The following is a 22,039-nucleotide window of genomic DNA, read 5'->3' as shown; positions in this document are numbered from 1 at the left end:
TTCCGGAAGCCAGGCCAGTGAGAGCGGAGGTCGAGGGTGTGGGGCCCCTGCTCGGCCTTCCAAGCCTAATGACCGCCCGTCCCTCTGAACGCCCAGCCCAGCAGCCAGAGACTGCGAAACTGAGAAACAGGCCGAGTGTTTCACTCCCACAGCCGGGGGCCTGACAGTGCCTCACTGGGGCGCTGAGTTGTGAGGAGGAGTTGTGGGGGGCTCAGTTCACCCCATCCACACCCTTCCCCAAACTGTGACCTTTATGGGGCCCTTTGTGACCACCTTCTGGAGCCCAGCCAGAGAAGGCTGGGGAGATGGAGGTTGCCAAGTCTGAGAGAGGATAGGGGGTAGGATTTCCTCTGAAATCAGTTGCTTCTCATAAATAGATTACCCCGAATCCTCTCCCCCACATCTGAACCTTAAATTTAACCCCTACACTTAGTCCTATAGCATGAAGAGAAAAAATGGATTTTATATCAAACTGATTTTTGCACCCCCCACTTACTGATTACTTCCTGCTTGGGAAGAGAGTTGCAAAGGGAAATAAGGTCTGGTCTTAAAATGTGTCAGTCTGCTGAAAACTACTGAGCAGATTAGTGCAAGGAAATATTAGACATAAATGCTATCACAGCAGAATGTGTAGGGTCTTGAGGCTTCCCAAAAGAGGAGTGAATTCTACCTGTGGAGGTGCAGAAAGCATTGAGAGGAGATGGCTGACATTGACTACGGAGATAAGACAAACTAAAGAGGGGAAAGAGCACTCCAGGCAACTCCACAGCCAGAGTGGGGTTCTAGGAACCACAGGTAGATCTGAAAACCAGATGGGGGGTGGGGTGGGGATGGGAATGGAGGGTGTGGGGGGAGGGTACAGGCTCAATCAGAGCACATGGATTGTTAAAGCACTCACCCTTACTATTGCTGTCTGGGTACTTAATAAACTTGAATCTCAGCCATATCCCTTTAGGTCTTATTTTCCTGGGTTACAGATGAGAGACAAAAGCTTAGAAGTTATGTTATTTCGTAAATTCACACTGTTGGTATGTTTGTGAGGAATGTCAGTCCACGTCTTTCTGATTACAGATCCTAGGCAATTCCCACTTCCCCACAGGAGCCAGGGCAAGAAATTGACTGTGTTTTTGAAGAGGGGAGGTTGGAGGCGGGGAGAGGGTGGAAACTGAAGGATCTCAGGGAAGGCAGTAAAATGATTAGATTTATATTGAAAAAGCAGCTGCTAGAGGAGAAATGGTAGCAACTCCAAGAGAAGTCCAGAGATGAATGAGTTTCTCCAGGCAATACTCAAAAAATGCCCAGAGGGTAGGGCTTGAGGAAGTGATTCAGAAAACCTGATGTCACTGCTCAGGCACTGTAGCCAGTCATGAAGACTTGAGGAGAGGAGTCAACTCCCAAGCAGGAAAGTGACGAGAGAAAGAGAAATCCAGCCAGGGTCACAGGCTGATGAAAGAGCATCTGAGATAAGGGCTGCAAAGAGTTGGTGGATTTAGCAATTAGGAAGTGGCTGGTGACATCAGCTGTACCATGCTGAGGTGGAGGCAAAAACAAGATATAATGAGATATGTATTTACTAAGTGGAGAAAAGTTTAGAGTAGAATCATATTTTGTTTGCTTGTTTGTTTAAAAATATAGTAGGTTACTATATTCATGAACAGTAACCTGGAAGAACATTCACCAAGGTGACAACAGTGGTTATCTTGGGAGGAAGGGTGTTGGAGGGCCTATTACTTTCTTCATGATATAGTTGATGTTACTTTTTGATCGGGAAAAAATAACCAATTAAAACATTTTGTGTATTAAAAGTGAGTGGGGGCTAAAGAAGTAGAGAAGGACAATTCATTCTGGAAGCTTGTTGGAAAAAGAAAGTGAGTCAAAAGGCAGAGGTTTCTGAAAAAGGAGGCAATGATAACAGCAGCTACATTTAATTAAGAATGTTTTAAGGAGGGGCACCTGGGTGGCTCAGCTAGTTGAGCCTCTGAGTCTCAGTTTAGGCTCAGGTCATGATCTCATGATTTGTGAGTTCAGCCCCACATCAGGCTCACTGCTATCAGCCTGTCAGCGCAGAGCCTGCTTCAGATCCTCTGTTCCCCTCTCTCTGTCCCTCCCCTACTTGTGCTCTCCCACAATCAAAAAAAAAAAAAAAATTAGAAAAAAAATGTTTTAAGGAACACCTGGGTGGCTCAGTGGGTTGGGCATCCGACTCTTGATCTCAGGGTTGCTAGAGAGTTTGGGCCCATATTGGACCCCACACTGTGCTCTAAGCTATATGTATTTTTTTTTAAAATGTATTAAAATACCCTACTAGGTGCTTTTTGGGGGGTAGAAGAATTATCTAGAATCCTCTAAGGCATTCTTTCCTCATTTTTATACATGAAGAAAGTAAGGCTTGGTGAGTTAAAAAGCCTTGTCCAAGATAGTACATCTCATAAGAATTATCAATGAGGTGCTTGTTAAAAATAGATTCTTGGACTTCCTCCAAACCTCCTGAGACAGACTCTGGAGAGGAAAAGCCTGGAAAACAGATAGCCCAGGTGATTCTTAGGTTCTAGCAACCAAGGGCTGTAGCAGCATAGGAGATGGTCTGAGGCCAGAGTAAGGGTTTAATGTGGATGGTGGGTGGAGCAGAAGGGAGAAATGAATCTTCCCTTGACAATAGACAGTCCCAGGAAGACTCTGGGACATGGAACAGCAGCAGGAGTACAGAGATGCTCAAATATTCCTCTTCCAAGTTGGTCAAATGAAGGCAGGGAGTAGTGGGAGATGAAGGTAGAGAAGTCAGTCTTTGAGGGGCCCTGTTTAGCCTGCTAAGGAATTTGGAAGTCATCCTGAGGACAAAAAGGAATCCTTGAAGGAGCAGAAGAGTGGTATGCAGTAAGATATGTGTTTCCAGATAGATCACTGATTGTATCAGGAGGGCAGATTTTAAATGGTTAAGACTGGAGAGAGAGAGAGAGAGAGAGAGAGAGAGAAGCCTAGAGAAGGGAGACCAACTGGAAAGACTCTGGCTATAAGCCAAACAAGCCATACTATGGGTTGGTCAGTTTGATGGGAATAGAGAAGAATGTCCAGATTCAAGAAATAGGAAGTGAAAAATGGGCAAGGTTTGGTAATTATTTGAAAGTAGGAGGTGTTGAGGGAGGCAGCAATCTAGGATAAGTACCCACATAAAATACACTTGCTGATTGTTTGGGAATACCCAGTTCTGCTATAGAAGACAAGAAAACAAATAGGATGAATAGAACTTATAAGAAGTGTTGCATGTGGGTAAGTAAGTTAGTAATCTGTGAGACACGTTAGATGTTGACAAGTAAGTAGAATATATTTCTCTGAATTGAGATAGAAAGGGAGGGAAGACCCAAGCAGGCAATCATGGTATTCATGATACTCTAAATATATGATGCATCTGAAGCACTTGGTATTCAGGAGGACTCAGTTTGACAGGACAGATGCACATCAAATAACCTAGAATTCAGGCTGTACGATCCTTCCACCCAACTTGTACCCAATCCTAAATGTATTAACCTACCCCATCACTTTCCCCTTACTCCTTGCTGTGTGTTTTACATTTATCCAATAAACCATGTGAGTCAAGCATTTCAGTTTGGTCTGTGAGCCTTTTTATTCCGTGACCTCTGGGATAGCCTCTTAGTACTGCACCAGCCAGCTACCATGGCATCAAAGTAATTTCCCACACTACAACCCAGCTCTGACTTGAGTAAGTGGGTAGATTAGATGGTGATGCCACCTACCAGGAATATAGGATGAGGGTCAGGCTGTTTTATGCTGGAGGCTAAGAATATGCTCAGTTTGAATGTGTTGAATTTGAGGCAATGTAGGACATTAAGCCAAGATGGCCAACAGGTGGTTGGATATAATGATGTGGAGTACAAGGATTTAGATATTGGTAGTCATTACTATTTAAAGCAATGAGCTTGGATGAGATCCTGTGGAGAAACAGTTTTCCTTCCCACTCTTCACTCCCCATTCCCTTTACCCCCTCTTCCGATGCCCTAAAAATAGTCATACAGCCTCACAGTAACCTTGTGCGGCCATCTCATGCTGATGTCTGTTGAGAGATAAACCCTTTCCACCATTTCTTTTCCCTCAGTGATGCATTCTGTGCAATAGAACTTCATAGCTCTTTCCCAGCTCAGCACTGGGTAGTTCACATAGGAATTCTCAAGTTACTTGGATGACCAGTCTTTCTTACGGTGCTGCAAGGAGGGCAGGTGGGCAGAACCCCAGGCATCTGGGTCCCAGGCCAGGGTCCAGGGGCTTGGGAGAAGCTGATTCTCACCAGAGCTCATCATTCTAAGCACCTTGTCAGCACCTTGTCATCATTCTAAGGAGCATGATGAAGCAGAACAACTAGAGCCAAGGTGATTGATTGGGGCAGGGGTGAGGTGGTGGAGAGGTGTGAGGAGGGTGGGGTGGTGGTGGTGTGGCTGTGATGGAAGACTCAATACAGTTCTAAAGATATGGAGCTATGCATTCATTATTGTTCAACTTTATTTATTTATTTATTTATTTAAAGTTTATGTATTTATTTTGAGGGAAAGAGTGAGCATGAACAGGGGAGGGGCAGAGAGAGGGAGAGAGAGAGCAAGAGTGAGAGAGAATCCAAAGCAGGCCCTGTACTGTCAGGGCATAGCCCAATGCAGGGCTCAAACTCACAAACCATGAGACCATGACCTGAGCCAAGATCAAGAGTTGGATGCTTAACTGACTGAGCTATCCGGGTGCCCTCTATTTTTTTTAATTTTTAATTTTTTTAATTTTTATTTATTTTGAGAGACAGAACATGAGCAGGAGAAAGGCAGAGAGAATGAGGGAGAGACAGAATTCCAAGTTGACTCTGCACTGCCAGCACAGAGCCTGACATGGGGCTTGAACCATCAGCCATGAGATCCTGACCTGAGCCGAGATCAAGAGTCTGACACTCAACCCACTGAGCCACCCAGGCACCCCTGTTCAACTATTTGTTAAGTTTGGGCACTGAATAAATATGCTGAGCACCCTAGATACAGCACCTTTTCTGAGATTCTGATATTATCTCCTCCTTCTTCTGAGGGATTTTATCCCTGACTCCAAACCCAATTATGTACCCAGTGGTGCCAGAAAGACTGGATATTAGGCATTGAGTATTGGCAAAAGTAGGACATGAGTATAACATCCCTGCCCTTGCTCCAAATCCAGAATCTGGGAAATAACTGGCCTTTTTCTGACAGAGTCACCTCCCTACCCTCACCAGCAGTTCATAGGAACCCTGGAGACTGGTCAGAGTCTGAAGTGAAGTATACTTCTAACTTATGTATTTTTTTTCTTTTCTTTTCTTTTCTTTTTTTTTTTTTTTAATCTAGTGAATATCTGAGGGTCTACAAGTGCTGTTCATTTTGCATTACCAATAATAAACATTACGGTAGCACCTACTAGTACTTGAATTCTTACTGATGGGTTTTACATGAACACTGGCATGGATTCTCTCATTGGATCCTTACTTGTTAAGGTAAAGACTATTATTATCTCTAATTCCCAGATGAGGAAAGTGCTGCTTAGAGTGGCTCATTTATACTTGCCGTGGGCATCATAAGGAGCAGTAGCATTTAGATCTGAGATTTAAGCAAGATGCTGTGTTGGGCCCAGTGCAAAGTTTTCTGCCTTCAGGGAGCCTCAGTGTGGTGAGGTGTATAATGAATGAGGACTCCATGTAGTCAGTACCATTACTGTGGCATGAGCAATGTGGGAACACAGGAGGAAGCCACTTGCTGCAAAAGACAGAGGGTGGGATGCAGCATGACTTTGCTGGGATTCATGAGAGAGAAGATATGTCTCTGAGAGTGAGTGAAGGTTAATCAGCTGGAGAAGGGAATTTCAGGCATTTTGGGAAGTGGTGGGATTGGAGGTGGAGAAAGCCACTGTTTGGCTCTCCTGTAACTTTGGAGTTCGGAGCTTTGGTATTTGAGTCACACATCCTGCAGACAATGGTAGTCTGTGAGTTAGGGAACCAGAGCATCTGGGAACACTGGCCAGGACTTCCTTCTCAGCACACTGGAGTCTTTCCACTCCAGCAAAAGCAAGTCTAGAAAAAGCAGAAGTACAGATGAGGAGAAAGGAAAAGAGCAATCCTTCCTTTTTTTTTTTTTTTTTTTTTCCAATGCTTATTTATTTTGAGAGACAGAGAGACACAGAAAGACAGAGGGAATTCCAAGCAGGCTTTGTGCTATTGGTCTGATGTGGGGCTCGAACTCATGAATTGTGTGATTGTGACCTGAGCCAAAATCAAGAGTCGAACGCTCAACCAGGCACCCGAAGAGAAATCCTTCCTGACCCAGAGCTGCATCTACTCACTCCAGAAATACCTGGCAGCTGGGGTGAGGCCCTGGCCTAGGATAGGAGTGATAGGTGTGCACTGATCAGTGTGTTAGGGGATGGGGGGTGCTGAGGGCACTGTGGGGAAGGGTGGGAAAGCAGGCCTTTCAGATAACCATTACTTCCATCACATTACCTGTGTGTCTTTTGAGCATAGTTCTATTGCTGATCATTCTGCTTGCCTTCTCTCATATGTACTTGGTGAACCCTTTCTCCACTTGGCCTTCAAGTTCTGAAGGACAGGGCATGACCTGGCATCGAGGATGCGTAGTACTTTGGCAAGACCAGAGGTGGCAAGTTCCCTGGTCCAGGTCTTTTGGTCTCCTTTGCCACTGCTGCTCCCAGTCCCACTAGTGTGTGTGACTATCTGTAAAGCCCCTGGAAAGGAGCTCATTGCACATGTCGGGCCCTTGGCTCCTGTCCTCTAGCAGTACTCCAACTAACCTAGTCGAGGGACAGGCTGCCTCTGAACCCTGAATCTCTGGGACCTCAAGCCACCTGTTCCCAGGAGATGGGACTGCTTGGAGCCAGAAGTCCACTGAGATGCCCTTTGACATGAGCAGAGGCTCTCCTGTCTTGGGGATCACCAAGCCAATGCTAGGTCTCTGCAGGAGACCCAGAGAGCAGGCCCAGGGAAAGGTGGAGGAGGGTTCAGCTGGTCTGTCAGTGGCCCACATGCCTTCACCTTTCAGAGCCTCCTTGTTCTAAGCTCCCGTCCCCAACACACACACAGTCTGGATCTTCTGTGGACTCCTGCCTTCTATGGTGATCATTGTGGGCGCTGCAGTGCACCTTTCTCTGGAGAAGTGGAAGAAGGGTAGCAGGTATGCTCAGAGTATTAGAGCTGGGAGTGACCATAAGGATGTTTTGACATCCCTCTCACTGGGAGACTGAGGCAGGGATTTAAAGAGAGCAACTGAAGGTGTATGAAAAGAGAAGGGAGTAGGTTAGGATTTTTGTTTCCTCTCTAGCTTTGGGCTTGGGTGTCTCCTTCCTAGTATACACACAAGCGTGCGCGCGCGCACACACACACACACACACACACAGAGCTCTGTTTTCCATGAGAAGTTTTGCCTCCTGAAGCATGTTTCTTGTAACCTCCCAAGCACTGAAAACCAAGTCCAAATTGGCCTGTCAAAATCCTCCTACATAACTTGATCAGACTTGATGGGAATACCTGCCAGATCTCCCAGGAAGGCTGCTTGGAGGTGGGAGATGGGGTGCAGAAAGGCCAGTTGCCAGCTGGCAACTCACTGAGTTCCTCCTCTCCTACTTCTCCAACCCCAATTTCTCTTCACAAGTGCACAGAGACAAATCTATATTCCCATGGCAAAGAAGTGATAAAGATGGATAGGAGGGTGTATGGGAGTGGGGCAGCAATTTTATGTTCTGGCTGGAAGGAAACGTAGAGTTCATTTAGTCCAATTCCTCTTTATTAGGTGAGGAAACTGAGGCATGGATGGAGGAGGTGCCACTGGCTGGGAAGTCAGAGCCAGGGCCAAGAACCCTGCTCTACAGACATGTAGTTTACTCCTGACTACTTCTCCCAGGCTCCCACCCCTCCCACTTTTCCCACAGACTACAACCAGCAAAACAGGCTCCTTTTTTTGAGGTAAGTGTCGGACTGGGGAAAAGAAGACATCAGTTTGCACACCTGGGGAGAGATTGGAGGATCACTGTGAGAAGGGCAGGTGGTGGTTTACAGCCAGGAGTGGAATATGTATACATTGAGATTAGGGAGATAATCTCTCAGAGTGGGCAAAGCCTGAACCCTTCTCTCCCCAGGCCTCCTTGCTTTCTTCTGCCTACAGATTGACAGAACCCTGATATCAAAATAAGTGGTTTGCCATGCTGGTGTAGAGCAAGTTTCCATTGGTCTCCATCTGAGCCTTTCAGCTGTTTTTCCCAAACAGCACCCCCATGCCCCAGCAAGGGGATGGTTAGGCTGACACCTCTTTGCAGCTACACAGCCAGCCACGCCTGAGACCTCAGGTCCACGTGCTGGACCTCAACTGCCCTTCCTGAGTCTCCAGGTGGTGCCCTGAAACCAGATACTTGTATTTTTCTCTGTGCAGGGCCTTGACATTGCACTATAATAAAGGTGTATGTGGAGAGTTTGTGAGCCTAGTCCTGAACTGATTTTTGGGACTCGAAGTTTTTTAGTGACTCTCTAAGATCCAGGAAAGTCAAGCCTGGTCTGATGACTCAACCTCGCTTCCTGTCTCCTCTAGGTCAACAACCCTGGGCTGCCCTACAGACGCTGGCTGGCAGAAGGGCAGCCCCCTACCCTTCAGGATGAACAGGAGGGTGGAGAAGGGGAGGGCAACATGTCTCAGCCTGGGTCAGCCCTGAGAACCCCAGGAGGGGCTGGCTAGGACTCCAGACAAACTTAACTTGCCATTAAGGTTCTGACTCAGACTCCAGGCAAGCACAGGGCTGACCTGCAGCAGAGGTACCACACAGGCCAACAGGGATCCCAGCACCCGCTCCTCTTCTGGTTCTCTCTCTGGAATGAGTCTCTTGCCCAGGCCAGAGACACCACCTAGAGCAGCTACAATTTGTAATCTAAAAAACAAGAGGGTGGTGTTGAGTGGGAAAATTGGGAAGGTGTTTGAGGAGTCGCTGCGAAGATGGGCAGCAGGGACTCTCTGAACTCGCATGGGGAGGGAGGTTTCTAGAGAGTGGTGAGCTGAGAAGCACTGGTGTTGGGGATTTCAGCCAAGTCTCAGGACTGCCCCTCCCCCTCCTCCAGGAGGCTGTCTTCTTGGCAGACAGCAGATAGATGCATGACAAAGGTGCTGTGATGGCTCTGTCCTGGGGGTGGGGGAGATGGCTGGGGAGGGGCCCCCTTCAGTTCTAAAGCACGTCTCTCCACCCCCATCAGGCCTCTTAATCTATCTGCCTTTTGGGCAGTTAGTGGCTTAGAGGTGAATACAGTTCCGGCTCCACTGCCCTGCTGCCCTGTAGACCTGCTAACAGACCTATGGGAAGTGTTGAAATGCATGCACACAGTTGTACAAAATGTACATATAGATGGGCACAGGAACAGGGTTGTGTTATATAGACTCGGTGGGGAAAAAAGGAAAACAGGCACAAAAAACTCACTGATACCAAGGTAAAGACAGCTGGCTACAGGTAGAAGGGCCCCCACTAGGACACCCAGCCCCTCAGAAGGCAGACACTGAGCCACTGACCCCAGCAAACAACCACAGACAGGGGCGAGCTGAAGAGATGCCTTAAAGTTGGCAGGGGTCAGTGTCAGTGTCCCTAGGCTCAGGATTCCGACCTTACAAGCTGCGGATAACTCTGATCCAGTCCCCCAATTTACCCAAGTGCCTCCACTTAGGGCAAGTTTGAGGATCCTTGAGGGTTATTCTTTTGCAAACAGAATCAAGCACTAGGCCAGCAGTGTGAGCCCTGGGGACAGTCAGGGAAGTCCAGAAAAATAGACCCTGGGGGGAGAGCTTAGGGCTGGCTTCCTGTACTCCCTCCCCAAATCGCTTTCCACCTCTTCAGCATCTTTCCACCAGCCTCACTAAACAAAGTGGATCCCTTGGCCTGGGGGTCTGGGGGAGGGGTGGATGACAAGGCTGGACGCCTGAGTCCTCCAGAGGAAGGGGAGCAGGATACCTAGGTCCCAGCGGGGGGTCCTGTCTGAGGCTCAGGCTTTGAGGGGATTGCAGGGGGATGGTGTTGCTGGAGTTCTTTTTAGCTGCTCTGAGAGGGATTCTGTGTCGGGGATTGGGGCTGGGGGTTGGGGAGCAGGAAGCTGTCCCCAGGGGAGCCATCCAGGCCCATTCAAGGGTTGAGCACTTGTTTAGGGTTAGAGCTGCCCCCTCTGGGGACTGGGATTGTCCAGCCAAGGCCATTGTCCTGCCCCCTTCCCCCAGTCCCTTCCAAGCTTCTTTGAACCTGAAGTCGGATATTTTTTTCTCCCCAGCTCTCTCCTTTGGCTTTCCCCACCCAAGGCCTGGGGCTGGAGGCCTGGGCTGGGGAGGGGGAGGAGGAAGAACAGCCAACAATGGGGCCAGATATTCGGGTCTCTGATGGGGGGGGGGTGCCAAGGAGGCTGATGTGGGGCCCCACAGTGGGGGGCCTCTGGGGTGTATGTGTCTGATCCCTCCGTCTGGACAAAGGTTAGAGAACGTGGGCCCAGTCAGTCCAGAGTCTGGCCCTTAGAAAGGGAAGTAGGCGGTCAATCCCTGGGTCTAGTAGGTAAGGGGGCTCTGGAAGGGAGGCCTTGTCTGTCAGTCTGCCGTTGGAGATGGGGTGAAATTCAGCAGGCTTGGCAGATAGGTACAGGGCATTTGTGGCTTTGGAGTGACTGAACCTGGCCAGTAATCCGGATGGGGATGTCAATTCCCCCTGGGGGAATTGGGCAAGAGGGAGGACTGCAGGGGGTGGCTATTAAGGAATGGAGGGGTAGTTACGGCAGTCTTAGGCACAGACACACTCAAAAATGTTTGAGGAGCTGAGAGGATGGCTGTGCACCAGGGAGGAGATGGCCTCAGTGTCTCTGAAGAGGGGTCAAGCACCTGGGCTCCTGAAGAACCGAGAGGAAGTATCCAAGTCCCCCAGACAGTTCTGAGGTGTGCAGAGCCCCAGAGGGGGCAGGCAGCCTGTTGCGTGTTGGAAGTGAAGGTCCGAATGAGGGGCCTGCATCAAGGGTCTGGGGCCTTGAGAGGCGCCTAGCTGGAGCTCCCTGGCTTTCCTACCCCCGCCACAGACCACCGCCACCATCAGGCAAACACCCTTCGCCTCAGTTTCTCCCACCCCCACCGCCCTCACCTCCACCCATCCAGGGGGCGGGGCCAGAGGTCAAGGCTAGTGGGTGGGATTGGGGAGGGAGAGAGGTGTTGAGCAGTGCCTCGGAGAGCCCTCATTTTTCCAGGCCCCCGGCTTGGGGCGCCTCCGTTCCCCATGGCGGGACACCTGGCTTCCGACTTGGCCTTCTCGCCCCCGCCAGGCGGTGGAGGCGATGCGCCGGGAGGGCCGGAGCCCGGCTGGGTTGACCCTCGGACCTGGCTGAGCTTCCAAGGCCCTCCCGGCGGGTCAGGAATCGGGCCCGGGGTTGGGCCGGGCGCTGAGGTGTGGGGGATTCCCCCGTGCCCCCCGCCGTATGAGTTCTGCGGGGGGATGACGTACTGTGGGCCTCAGGTTGGAGTGGGGCTGGTGCCCCAAGGCGGCCTGGAGACCTCTCAGCCAGAGGGCGAAAGGGGAGCCGGGGTGGAGAGCAACTCCGAGGGGGCCTCCCCTGAGCCCTGCGCTGCCCCACCTGGGGCTGTGAAGCCGGACAAGGAGAAGCTGGAGCAAAACACCGAGGAGGCGAGTGAGCTGAAACAGGGCCAGAGGGGGTGGCTGGGCTGGCAGGGGGCGGCCAGGGAGGGGGTGGTGGCTGCCTAGGCCTGGAACCCAAGAGGGCAGCAGGCAGAGGCGATGCCCCAAGGCAAAGAGGGCTGTGTGGCCTGAGAGCAAGGGCACGGTGGGAACCAGAAGCCAGAATTCAGAGAGAAGGGGCAGGTGAGGGCAGGGCAGCCCCAGGGAGTCGGAAGCTGCCCCAGGCTGGCCTTGCTTCCCGCCCGGCCCTTGTCAAGTAGCACCTTTCCACATCCTAGGCCTGGCCTGACTAGGGTCCGATCACTCATTTATTACCAGCCCAGCACTAGGCCCAGCTTGGGGTTTGAGTCCCTTCTCCCACCCTTAGCCCTTCTTGAAAATTTGATCCTTACGAGACTCAGGATCTTGGCCTTAGGGTTAAGTGTGGCCTGAGGGCAAAAACAGTGCTTATCCCAGGGTTATTGTTCCTGAAAGTCTAGGGTGTGACTGATTTCTGATAGAAGCTCCTGTTTGTGCTGTGTGTGTGGACGTGTGGGGTTGGGTTTACCTCCCGTCAAGTTTAGGGCTTGTCTTCCCTTGACCTCTGCCTCGGGGCCAGTGAGTCACCATTACGCAAAGTGCACACCCTGGCACCCCCTTGGTGGAAGAAGTCCTCCAGGCCATCGCCCAAATGTAGGGTCTGCTGAGGGATTGAAAGACTTCTGGGTCCAGCCCTGCTAAGGACTAGTAAGGATGTATCTTCCAGTCCTCCCAAGAGACAAGTGTAAGCAATTAGAGATCAAGTACTAAGCCTTTAGACCTCACCAAAGGAGGTGTGAGCGGGTCAGCCGACCGAGTGGCCCTAGACTTTGTAGGAGGTGACTGCTGAGCCTTGAATAATAATGGCTGCCAATTGTGGTCCATTTCCTAAGTGCCTGGCTGTGTGCTCAGTTTCTACATCATTATCTCATTAAACCACCACAAAATCTCCCAGGGAGGTATTATTAGCCTATTTCACGGGTCTTAACTACTAAATGATGAAGCTAAGGTCTGAACTGGGGTTACTTTATTTCAATCCTCAAAGTAGGATTTGGAAAAGCCATTATGGGAAGCTGAGAACATTTATAGGTCTGAAGCAGGGACTGAGCAGAAGTTGGGAATGGAAGTTAGCCTATTTGAATATGATGTGATCAGCCTTGGAATGCTTCCCTCAAAGTTTCTAGGACTGCACAAAGGCTTAGCTGCTCTTCTGGCCCTCTTGGCCACTTGCCTTCATTGGAGTGCCCCAGGGGTCAGTCCATCACCCTCTGCTCTATCTACCTTTCCTTCCTCTCATCCACTCTCAAGCTCAAATGCCTGTGGAGAGGACTACCACATTTTATGTCTCCTGCTGGGATGGCTCCATGAAATGCTTCACCCCATCCATCACCCAGTAGCTCAAGGCCCCAACCGGTCATCCTCATTCCTTACACATTCTACATCCCATCTTTTCGAAGCACAGCTATCTTCACCTTGGAAATACACCCTGAAGCAATCACTACCCCCTGGTCCCAGCCACCACCATCTATGTGGGGGTTACTGCAGTTGTTACAAGTCATACCCTCATTTCCTCCTTAGTATGTTGCCAACATGTCAACTGAAGTGAGCATCTTATCTTTTTTATTTCCTTTAAGTTTTATTTATATATTTTGAGAGAGAGACTATGAGCACAGGGGTGGGGCAGGGGTGGTGGTTCAGAGAGAATCCCAAGCAGGCTCCGTGCTGTCAGCGAAGATCTCACGAATCCTGGGATCACAAACTGAGTCAAAACCAAGAGTCAGATGCTTAACTGACTGAGCCACCTGGGTGCCTCTGGAGTAAAAATTGTTTTTTTGTTTATTTTTTTAAATATTTCTTTGAGAGAAAGAGAGAGTGTGTGTGCATGACCAGGGGAGGAGCAGGGAGAAAGGAAGAGAGAATCCCAAGCAGGCTCCACACTGTCCATGCAGAGCCCGATGAGGTGCTCAGTCCACCAACCGTGAGATCATGACCTGAGCCAAACTAAAGAATCTGACGCTAAACAGATTGAGCCACCCAGGCACTCCTGAAGTGAACATTTTATTTTTTTTAATTTTTTTTAATGTTTATTTATTTTTGAGGGTCAGAGAGAGAGGGAGACACAGAATCTGAAGCAGGCTCCAGGCTCTGAGCTGTGAGTACAGAGCCCGACGCGGGGCTCGAACTCACGGACCGTGAGATCATGACCTGAGCCGAAGTCAGACGCTCAACCGACTGAGCCACCCAGGCGCCCCTGAAGTGAACATTTTAAAATCAGATATTTTACTCTACAAATCCATTCAGCAGCTCTCCGTTTCACTCGCTGACTGCAGCATCCACAAGATCTGCCCTGCTCATCCCTTTGACTTTGTGAACTCCTCCCCTCTTCTCTTTCTTGCATCTTTCACCCTGCTCCAGCCACACAGGCCTTGCCACTGCAGGGCCTTTCCACTGGGATCTTTCTCTTTGCTCAAGCATCAGTTTCTCTTATTTAAAATTGTCACCATCCTCATAGTCTCCCTCCCTGCTGTACTCTAATCCTTCACCCTGCTGCATTTTTTCCGTGGTGCTTCTACCATAGTAACATGCTGGATACTTATTTGTGTCTCCATGTTACAATGGAAGCCCCCTGAGGCTTTTTGTCTAGTTTGGGTAGCCTTTGGTTAATAGAAAGTGTGCAGTAAATCTATTGAATTAATCAATGAGAATCCCTGTATGTCACAAAAAGATACAGTAAAAATAAGGAATAATCAGATTTTTAAAAATGAGCACCAAGTCTACCCGTCACTTAATTCATACCTTTTATGACACCTTTTCTGTAGTGTGTGTGTGTAGGTGCATGGCATGTCATACCCTGGGAGGAGGCTGGGGGAGAGCATATTGAGAATTAGAGACATGTGCCCTTTACTTTTCCAGTCTCAACTGCCTCAAACTGGCATAATAATTGGGTCAAAAAGCTTTTGTGGGAATGAAATGAGCTAAGAGGCAGCAGCTCCCTTCATATAACCTGACAGGTATTCATTCTCATGGAGGCCAGGGCCTGCCTTTCCATCTATGCAGAAATGGTGCTCTGCATCTACCCGATGTGTTACCTTCTGGGGTGAATGATGTTCGTAGATAGGCTACTTCTAGATATTTGGTGGGCAGTCTGGATGCAGATACTCCCACAGACCATTCCTTGGGGCTATAGCCAGGTTCTTGGGGCCCAGGTGGGAAGGGGGATCGACAACTGGTGTGTTTATGTTCTTACATGTCCTCTTCCTTTATGAATGCAGTCCCAGGACATCAAAGCTCTGCAGAAAGACCTGGAACAATTTGCCAAACTCCTGAAGCAGAAGAGGATCACCCTGGGATATACTCAGGCCGATGTGGGGCTCACCCTGGGGGTTCTCTTTGGTGGGTCTCCCTCAGCCTGTCCTGACACAGAACACAGGGACCACATCTCCCCTGGAAGAACATGCCTGAACTTGGGGCTTTTCTTCCTACCAGGGAAGCAAAGCAAGGGTATTTCAGGAGCGGACTCTATCCCCACACATGAAGAGGGTAGAGAGGAAGGGGGAAAAAGTACCTGGACCTTGATTTTCCTCTGGGAAGAAGTGTGACCCTGGTGTGGGATCTCGGGAAGGCAGGAAAAGGTGGGGAGGCCCTGGGTCTTGGGGTCACACAGGTACTGCCTTCTGCCTCACCTTGCTTCTCTTTCCACTGGCTTCCCCAGGGAAGGTGTTCAGCCAAACAACCATCTGCCGTTTTGAGGCTTTGCAGCTCAGTTTCAAGAACATGTGTAAGCTGCGACCCCTGCTGCAGAAGTGGGTGGAGGAAGCTGACAACAACGAAAATCTGCAGGAGGTGAGGGGGGCAGGGATGCTCAGGGGTCTGCTGAGCCTTATCCTGGTTTTCAATGCTTCCACCCATGGCTTCCAGCTCTCCTTCCTGGGGCAATGGTCCTCAGTGGGATGGAGTGGAATTCCTCAGTTCTGGAAGGAGGTCCAGAGTCATCCGTCTAAACCCACCCTTCCAGGATTCTCTCCATACCATCTGCTACAGGTGACCCGTCCAGGCACTGCCCCCTTAGCAATTTGCTCTTGAGTCACTGACTTCCTGTTGCTCTGCAGGCTCAAAGTCTGCCATTCCATCTTCCTCCCTTGTCACTCTCTCTCCACCTCACCAGATATGCAAAGCAGAGACACTTGTGCAGGCCCGAAAGAGAAAGCGAACAAGTATCGAGAACCGAGTGAGAGGCAACCTGGAGAACATGTTCCTGCAGTGCCCGAAACCCACCCTGCAGCAGATCAGCCACATTGCCCAGCAGCTCGGGCTGGAGAAGGATGTGAGTGCCCAGTCCTTATGTGCTCCATCTCCTCCCCAGTCACCACCTCCCTTTCCCTGGCTCTGGCTCTTGTCTTCAAACCACTCTAGATCTGTTGGCTTTGTGCCAAATGACTAAGCAAAGCTAGCCCCACCTCCTGGAGTTCATGACTGATTGTCACTCTACCTTGTATCTTTCATCCCAGGTGGTCCGAGTGTGGTTCTGCAATCGTCGCCAGAAGGGCAAACGATCAAGCAGTGACTATTCGCAACGAGAGGATTTTGAGGCTGCTGGGTCCCCTTTCTCAGGGGCACCAGTATCCTTTCCTCTGGCACCAGGGCCCCATTTTGGTACCCCAGGCTATGGAAGCCCTCACTTCACTACACTGTACTCCTCAGTCCCTTTCCCTGAGGGTGAAGCCTTTCCCTCTGTGTCTGTTACCACTCTGGGCTCTCCCATGCATTCAAACTGAGGTGCCAACCTTTCCCAGGAATGGGGTCCAGAGGAAGGGGGAGAGCTAGGGAAAGAGAACCTGGGGTTTGTACCAGGGCTTTGGGATTAAGTTCTTCATTTCACTAAGAAAGGATTTGGGAACACAAAGGGTGTGGGGGCAGGGAGTTTGGGGGGGTACTGGTTGGAGGGAAGGTGAAGTTCAAGGATGCTCTTGTTTTTAATCCCCACATTACTCATCACTTTCTTAAATAAAGAAGCCTGGGACACAGTAGGTGGGTACTTTTGTCTTTGGTTTGTCCTCCTTTGATTAGACGAGGAGCTGGGGATACCCAATAGTTAGGTATTAGCTCTCCGACCCCAATGACCCTGAAACCAAGGTTCCATTTAAACTGCTCAGTCACACAATATCCGTGGGAAAGCCAGTACTGGAATCCATTTATTTGTAGAAAGTCCCTATAGGTATGAACTAGTTCTTCAGAGCCTGTGACTTGGAGTCCTGGGGAAATTTGAGTGGAATACCTTATTTTTATAGCCCATTCCCTATTAGGAGCTGACTTTTTTTTTTTTTTGCTTTTTTGCTTTCCCCACTTTCTACTCTGGAAGTATCCTTAGTGGCGTTACACCAAGGAATTATCTTTAAATATTTTCTTTCTGTATATTGCCCCAGGTAGAAACTCCATCATGTGCTTTGTTGATTCCAAAGTCCATTTGGTTTCCACTTAAGATTTTGGCCTACTTTGTCCATGAGTGACTCCCCAAATCCCCATGTTTTTGTCCTGGCTCTGCCATTGCTTAATTGGGGTAATTGGGGCCCTTGCTTGGAGCTGTTTCCTTCATGTTAAAACAAAAAAATTAAAAAAAATAATAAACCTTGGGTTGGTAAATCTAAGGGATAGAAAGGAATGGACATAAAAGATTGCAATAGGTCAAGATGGGACTTTCCTAATAAGATCTACAGAAACCCCATTTTGACAGTATCTTGGCTTGGTGTAAGGCTCATGAAAGGGAATCTGTTTATTATACTATACGTGGGTTAAGCTGATCTACACTGGATCAGGTCAGCATTCACTCAAGCTGGTGTACCAGGTTTTCTCTTTTCCATGGTCATACTTGTGAAACTTGTAAAGGTTCTGCCATCATGAACTTGACCAAACCATCCACCTTATTTTAATGGCAGTGGATCTGTTTTCCTTTAATCTAAAAACCTTAATTACCTTTTTTCTAGTCTCCCACCTCCAGCCCATTCCATATCAAGTGAGCAGGTTCATATTTCTCTGCTTTATCTACTCATCTCTCTTCTAAGAGTCTGAATTAGTTTTTCAGACCATATCATTCTCAAGAACTGGAAAGCAAGGAGTATCAGACCTGCAAAAAGAATAGGTATCTAAGAGTGAATGAAGCTAATTCTTTATTTGGAAATAGAAGCAAAGCTCTGAAAAGCCAGGTAATGACCATGGTCAGTGGCAATGGTTTACCCACAATGTAAAAGTTTTGGGGCTGTGCCCTAGGTTTTCCCAGAATGCCTTATAATGCCATCCCAAAACATTAAGCATTCACTCATTCCAAGTCTGAGGCTTTTATCTGCTCAGGCATGGCATCTGCAATTGATCGGTACTCTGACCACAGACATTCTAGTGCCTATGACAACAAGAACCTATAGCTTGTAACGGAATTTCCAGCTTGCTGGCAACTTCCCGGAGGCAACAAAGATCTTTGGCAGGAAACCATCTCTTCTGTCCCCTTGGCCATGAGGGCCGGCTTCAGTCCTTGACTCCATATCCATAGCAATGGGCACTTCCCCTATAGCTATTCCCTCCTGGGGAGGCAAGGAAAGAAGGGGACATTTTTTAAGACCCATTGGTGCCCCACTGTGTCCACCCAAGGCCTGGAGGTACCAGCTCTCTGTCCTCTTGGTGCCTTGTTGGTGGGCCTTAGGTCTGGATGCCTACACGGCACTCTGGGCACCGGAAGTCAGCCTCCCTAGCAGCCTGGATGCTGCAGCCAACACAGGCCACATGGAACCAGACATCACAACCATCACACTGAACCCAGGCAACTGTTTCTTCTTCAGGCAGGCAGCAACAAGGGGCTGCACAGGGCTCTCCACCCCCAACTGCTGGGGGAGTCCTGGGCGTGTTCACTGGGTGCTTCCGAGGACGTCCACGTCGATTTCTGAACAAAGTGACACAAAAGCCAGGGTCACTGGAAACCTGTAGAAGCCTAGAACTTGCCCCTGGATGATCACAGTAACAGTGAACTTGAATAGTAGAGCTGACTCAGGTCCTGCTGTTCAACATCTGTCTCATCTCTGTTCACCTCCCATCCCCATCCCCAATCCTATGCCCAGAGCAGAGGGCCACCTCCCAGCCTGGGGGTCTAAAAAGGAACCAAAGGGAGTTTACAAATTGAGAAAGATCTCTCCACTTACCCACCAGGTGTCCGTGGGGGTGTCTCAACACGGAGCTTCTTCCTGGGCTCTATAAAGACCGATGGGGAGCCCTCGGGCATCTCTCCCTCATCATCCAACTCTGCCAACACTCGATGAGCCGATTTCCTCCGATTTCTTGGGGGTGGGGCAGAAGGGGTGGCCCCCACCTCTCTAGGGGAGGTGGGAACAGGCACGTTCTGTTGCCCACCCCCAGTCCGGGAGAAGGTGAGGGGCTGGGGCCTGAGCTTGCTAAGACTGCCGATGGAATTGAGGATCAGTGTGGCTTTCGGGGCAGGGGAAAGGGTGCTGAGAGGGCGCTGTGGGGCCCCCTGTGGGGGCAGCATAGGCCGGAAACAAGCTCTGGTTCCCTCTTCGCCACTAGACCGCGGGATGGTAATGGCTGCAAAATCTTGAGGTTTGACTCGGACTTGCTGAAACATGAAGTAGAACTCTGAAGGGCTGGTTCCTGGGGACCCTTCAGGGCCAAAGGTCACAAGGTCCCCATCACTCAACTCCAGTCTGTGACCCCTTGGGAGTCGGATATTATTGACCAAAGTCCCTGTTGATGGAGGGCACCAGACAGATACAGAGAATGACAAAAACAGAAATGACCAGAGTCAGGACTGGAGAAATCTGGCCTCCTTTGGTTTTTTGGGGAACATGAGGGAGAACATGACATCTGTCATCAAATTCTCACATTTGAAGTCCCTCAGCAGGTGACATCAGATATTAAGCTCCTTGTGAGTGGAGGACAAGTTTATTTTACTTATGCCCTCTCGGAGGGCACATGGAGGAAATGGACTCCTTCCTTCACTCTGCTGAGGTCCCACTGGAGTCCCATTCTCAGACATACTGTCACCCCAGCTCCAACACAAAAATAGTTATTGGCATACTTCAGACTATCTGGGTTGAGATCTTGGCTCCACCCTTCCCAGCCATGTTACCTGGACAAGTTAACCTCTTTATGCCTCATTTTCCTTGTCTGTAAAATGGGGATGATATTAGTGCTCACCTATATTTAATGCACCTGAATAGTGCCTGGCTCATACAGTAAGCACTAAGTAAATGCTGGCTACTACAGTTATCTAATCTCCGCAACACTCCTACAACAGACCTTACTTTCAAAGCCTTACATTTTACCTACGAGGAAACTGAGACCCAGAGAGGTAAAGTGACAGGCCTGAGTTTTCACCAGGGGACAGTGGCAAAACCCAGGCCTCTTGAGGCTGACTGCATACAATTGCCTGCAAGTCAGGGAGTAAGACATATGCTCTGCTCACTAAAACATAATTCAACATATCATAACTGCCTTAAGACAAGAACAAGGTGTCTCAGCCAATTTAGAAACTGAGTCAAGTCTGAGCTTGGCCCCCAATGGTCCCAGAACATTCCCACTGTGATACTTCCCTAATGATGGCCCAGGCCCTGGATCTATCCAGCCCGTTTGGATGGTTCCAGCTAGGCAGGGACCATCGAGGGCCAACACTGCAGAGAGATTCTGACATTGCACACCTTTAGTGGGAAGACACAGGTCTGGACTACAACTGTCCATCCAACCTGATAGGGAGTTTGGGAGGCAGGCAGGGTCACTGTGGAGCCCCTTAATCATTCCAGCCCAGAACTGCAACTGCTCAGGAGCAAGACTGCCCGCTCACTGCTCACCTTGGCTGCTGTGGTCTTCCAGGCTGACCTTCCAATCATCACCCCGGCGCTCTGCGTGCAGCTCCGCATGGACTCCAGAGATGAGGCCAGGCTCCTGCTGGGGCTGCAGGGCCACATCACACAGATCGGCCCTACAACCCAAGCGATAGGTGCAGCCAGCCCCGCTAGGGGGGTGGAAGGTGTAGAGATCACCACCCCTGCCGCCCCCTATGCGCAGCAGCTGGAAGCAGGGCAGCATGGGCAGTGCCCCCACCCCGCACCACCTCTTCCACTTCAGGAGTCCATCACCTTTCCCACTCCTGAGCCATGCACGGTGGCCTACGTTCTGGGCTGACGGCTTACTTTCTGTCTGATGCAAATTTGAGCTGTGCTTTGTGCAACTCTGAGCACAGGCCTGAGTTTTCACTAGGGGTCTGTGGCAAAACTCAGAAGAGAACCCAGACCGGCATAGTGCAAATTCAGAGTGCAAGGAGCCTAGGCATGCGATGCAAACAAAATTGTCTGGCAAGCAGTTTTGCAACTGAAAATTTCAGGGAAGGTCCCAGTGCAAGGCAAAAACGAACACGTCCTATGGCACTTTAGTTGAACCGGATCTTCAGGCCACAGAATATTCGGGGAGACTCAATCTGTGCAAGGCAACAATACATTAGGCAACTTCCAGAAAAATGCAAACTGTAGATGTGTGTACAGGGATTCCTGCTTCTGTACAATACTAACTTGTCACCTCAGTGTTCTTTGGAGAAAAGAAGCTTTTTCTTGTCAGACTTATCCAGAGAGTAACCCTTCTGCTCGCCCGCACCTTGCTCTTCAGGCCAATCCCTCGCTCTACCTGGTTATCTTGAACCCCAGTGGGAAGTGAATCCACTGTCGTCCCCCAAAAGGCAGTGAAAAGGGTCCCTACGTTCTCTAACAAAGCAGATCTAAACCCTGGAGGCTTCCCAGCTTCTCCGGCTGGGATAAAAACAGGGGAAAGATCTCCCCGAGATCATGCAAGGCAAATCCAGCCTTTTCCCTCCCCTGCCCAGCCCAGTTTCCGATCTACCGCGGTGCAGTCTCCAAGTAGTCTCCTCTCCAGGCAGTGCCAGACTGTGCGGCGACCCCGAACCCCTCCGGCTCGGGCCCGGAGCTGGCGCTACCGCCGCTGTTTGACAGCGAGGAAGCCGGGGTCGAGAGGGGCGCGGTCTTCGCGCGCGGGCAGCACCCGCCTAGCCTTCGGAATTCCCGGGTCTGAACTCCACGCCGAGCGAACCCGCCCCCCGTGCCACTCCTGATTGGCCAGCTCATTTGTCCTCTTCCCCTCCATTGGGCGGCGTGCTGGGAGTGTCCCTGATCTCCCGCCTTCCGCTTTTTCTGATTAGTTCACAAATTTTCCCGGGTTCCCGGAGTTGGGAGGAGCCGCCAGGGCGCGGAGACATCCCCCAACGCTTTAATTGTGTCCGGCTTTAGACAGTACTGCGCCTGCGCGC

The 22,039-nt window shown here is 50.0% G+C and overlaps 2 protein-coding genes across 2 annotated transcripts; one reads left to right on the top strand and one right to left on the bottom strand.

Annotated features, from left to right (window-relative positions):
• Nucleotides 1-11,292: 11,292 nt before the first annotated feature.
• POU5F1 (POU class 5 homeobox 1) lies at nt 11,293-17,027 on the top strand. Its single transcript, XM_043591049.1, has 5 exons — nt 11,293-11,697; nt 15,000-15,120; nt 15,440-15,570; nt 15,893-16,051; nt 16,236-17,027. Exons 1-5 carry the CDS (start codon nt 11,293-11,295, stop codon nt 16,500-16,502), a joined length of 1,083 nt encoding a protein of 360 aa, XP_043446984.1. The 3' UTR covers nt 16,503-17,027.
• Nucleotides 17,028-17,874: 847 nt separating this feature from the next.
• On the bottom strand, nt 17,875-21,813 carry TCF19 (transcription factor 19). Its single transcript, XM_043591047.1, has 4 exons — nt 21,616-21,813; nt 20,574-21,199; nt 18,912-19,470; nt 17,875-18,655 (listed from the first exon to the last, which is right to left on the bottom strand). Exons 2-4 carry the CDS (start codon nt 20,809-20,811, stop codon nt 18,415-18,417), a joined length of 1,038 nt encoding a protein of 345 aa, XP_043446982.1. The 5' UTR covers nt 20,812-21,199; nt 21,616-21,813; the 3' UTR covers nt 17,875-18,414.
• Nucleotides 21,814-22,039: the final 226 nt, after the last annotated feature.

The sequence above is a fragment of the Prionailurus bengalensis genome, chromosome B2 (genome assembly GCF_016509475.1).
Source record: "Prionailurus bengalensis isolate Pbe53 chromosome B2, Fcat_Pben_1.1_paternal_pri, whole genome shotgun sequence".
Classification (NCBI taxonomy): Eukaryota; Metazoa; Chordata; class Mammalia; order Carnivora; family Felidae; genus Prionailurus; species Prionailurus bengalensis.
This window is presented reverse-complemented; position numbering and strand designations above follow the sequence as displayed.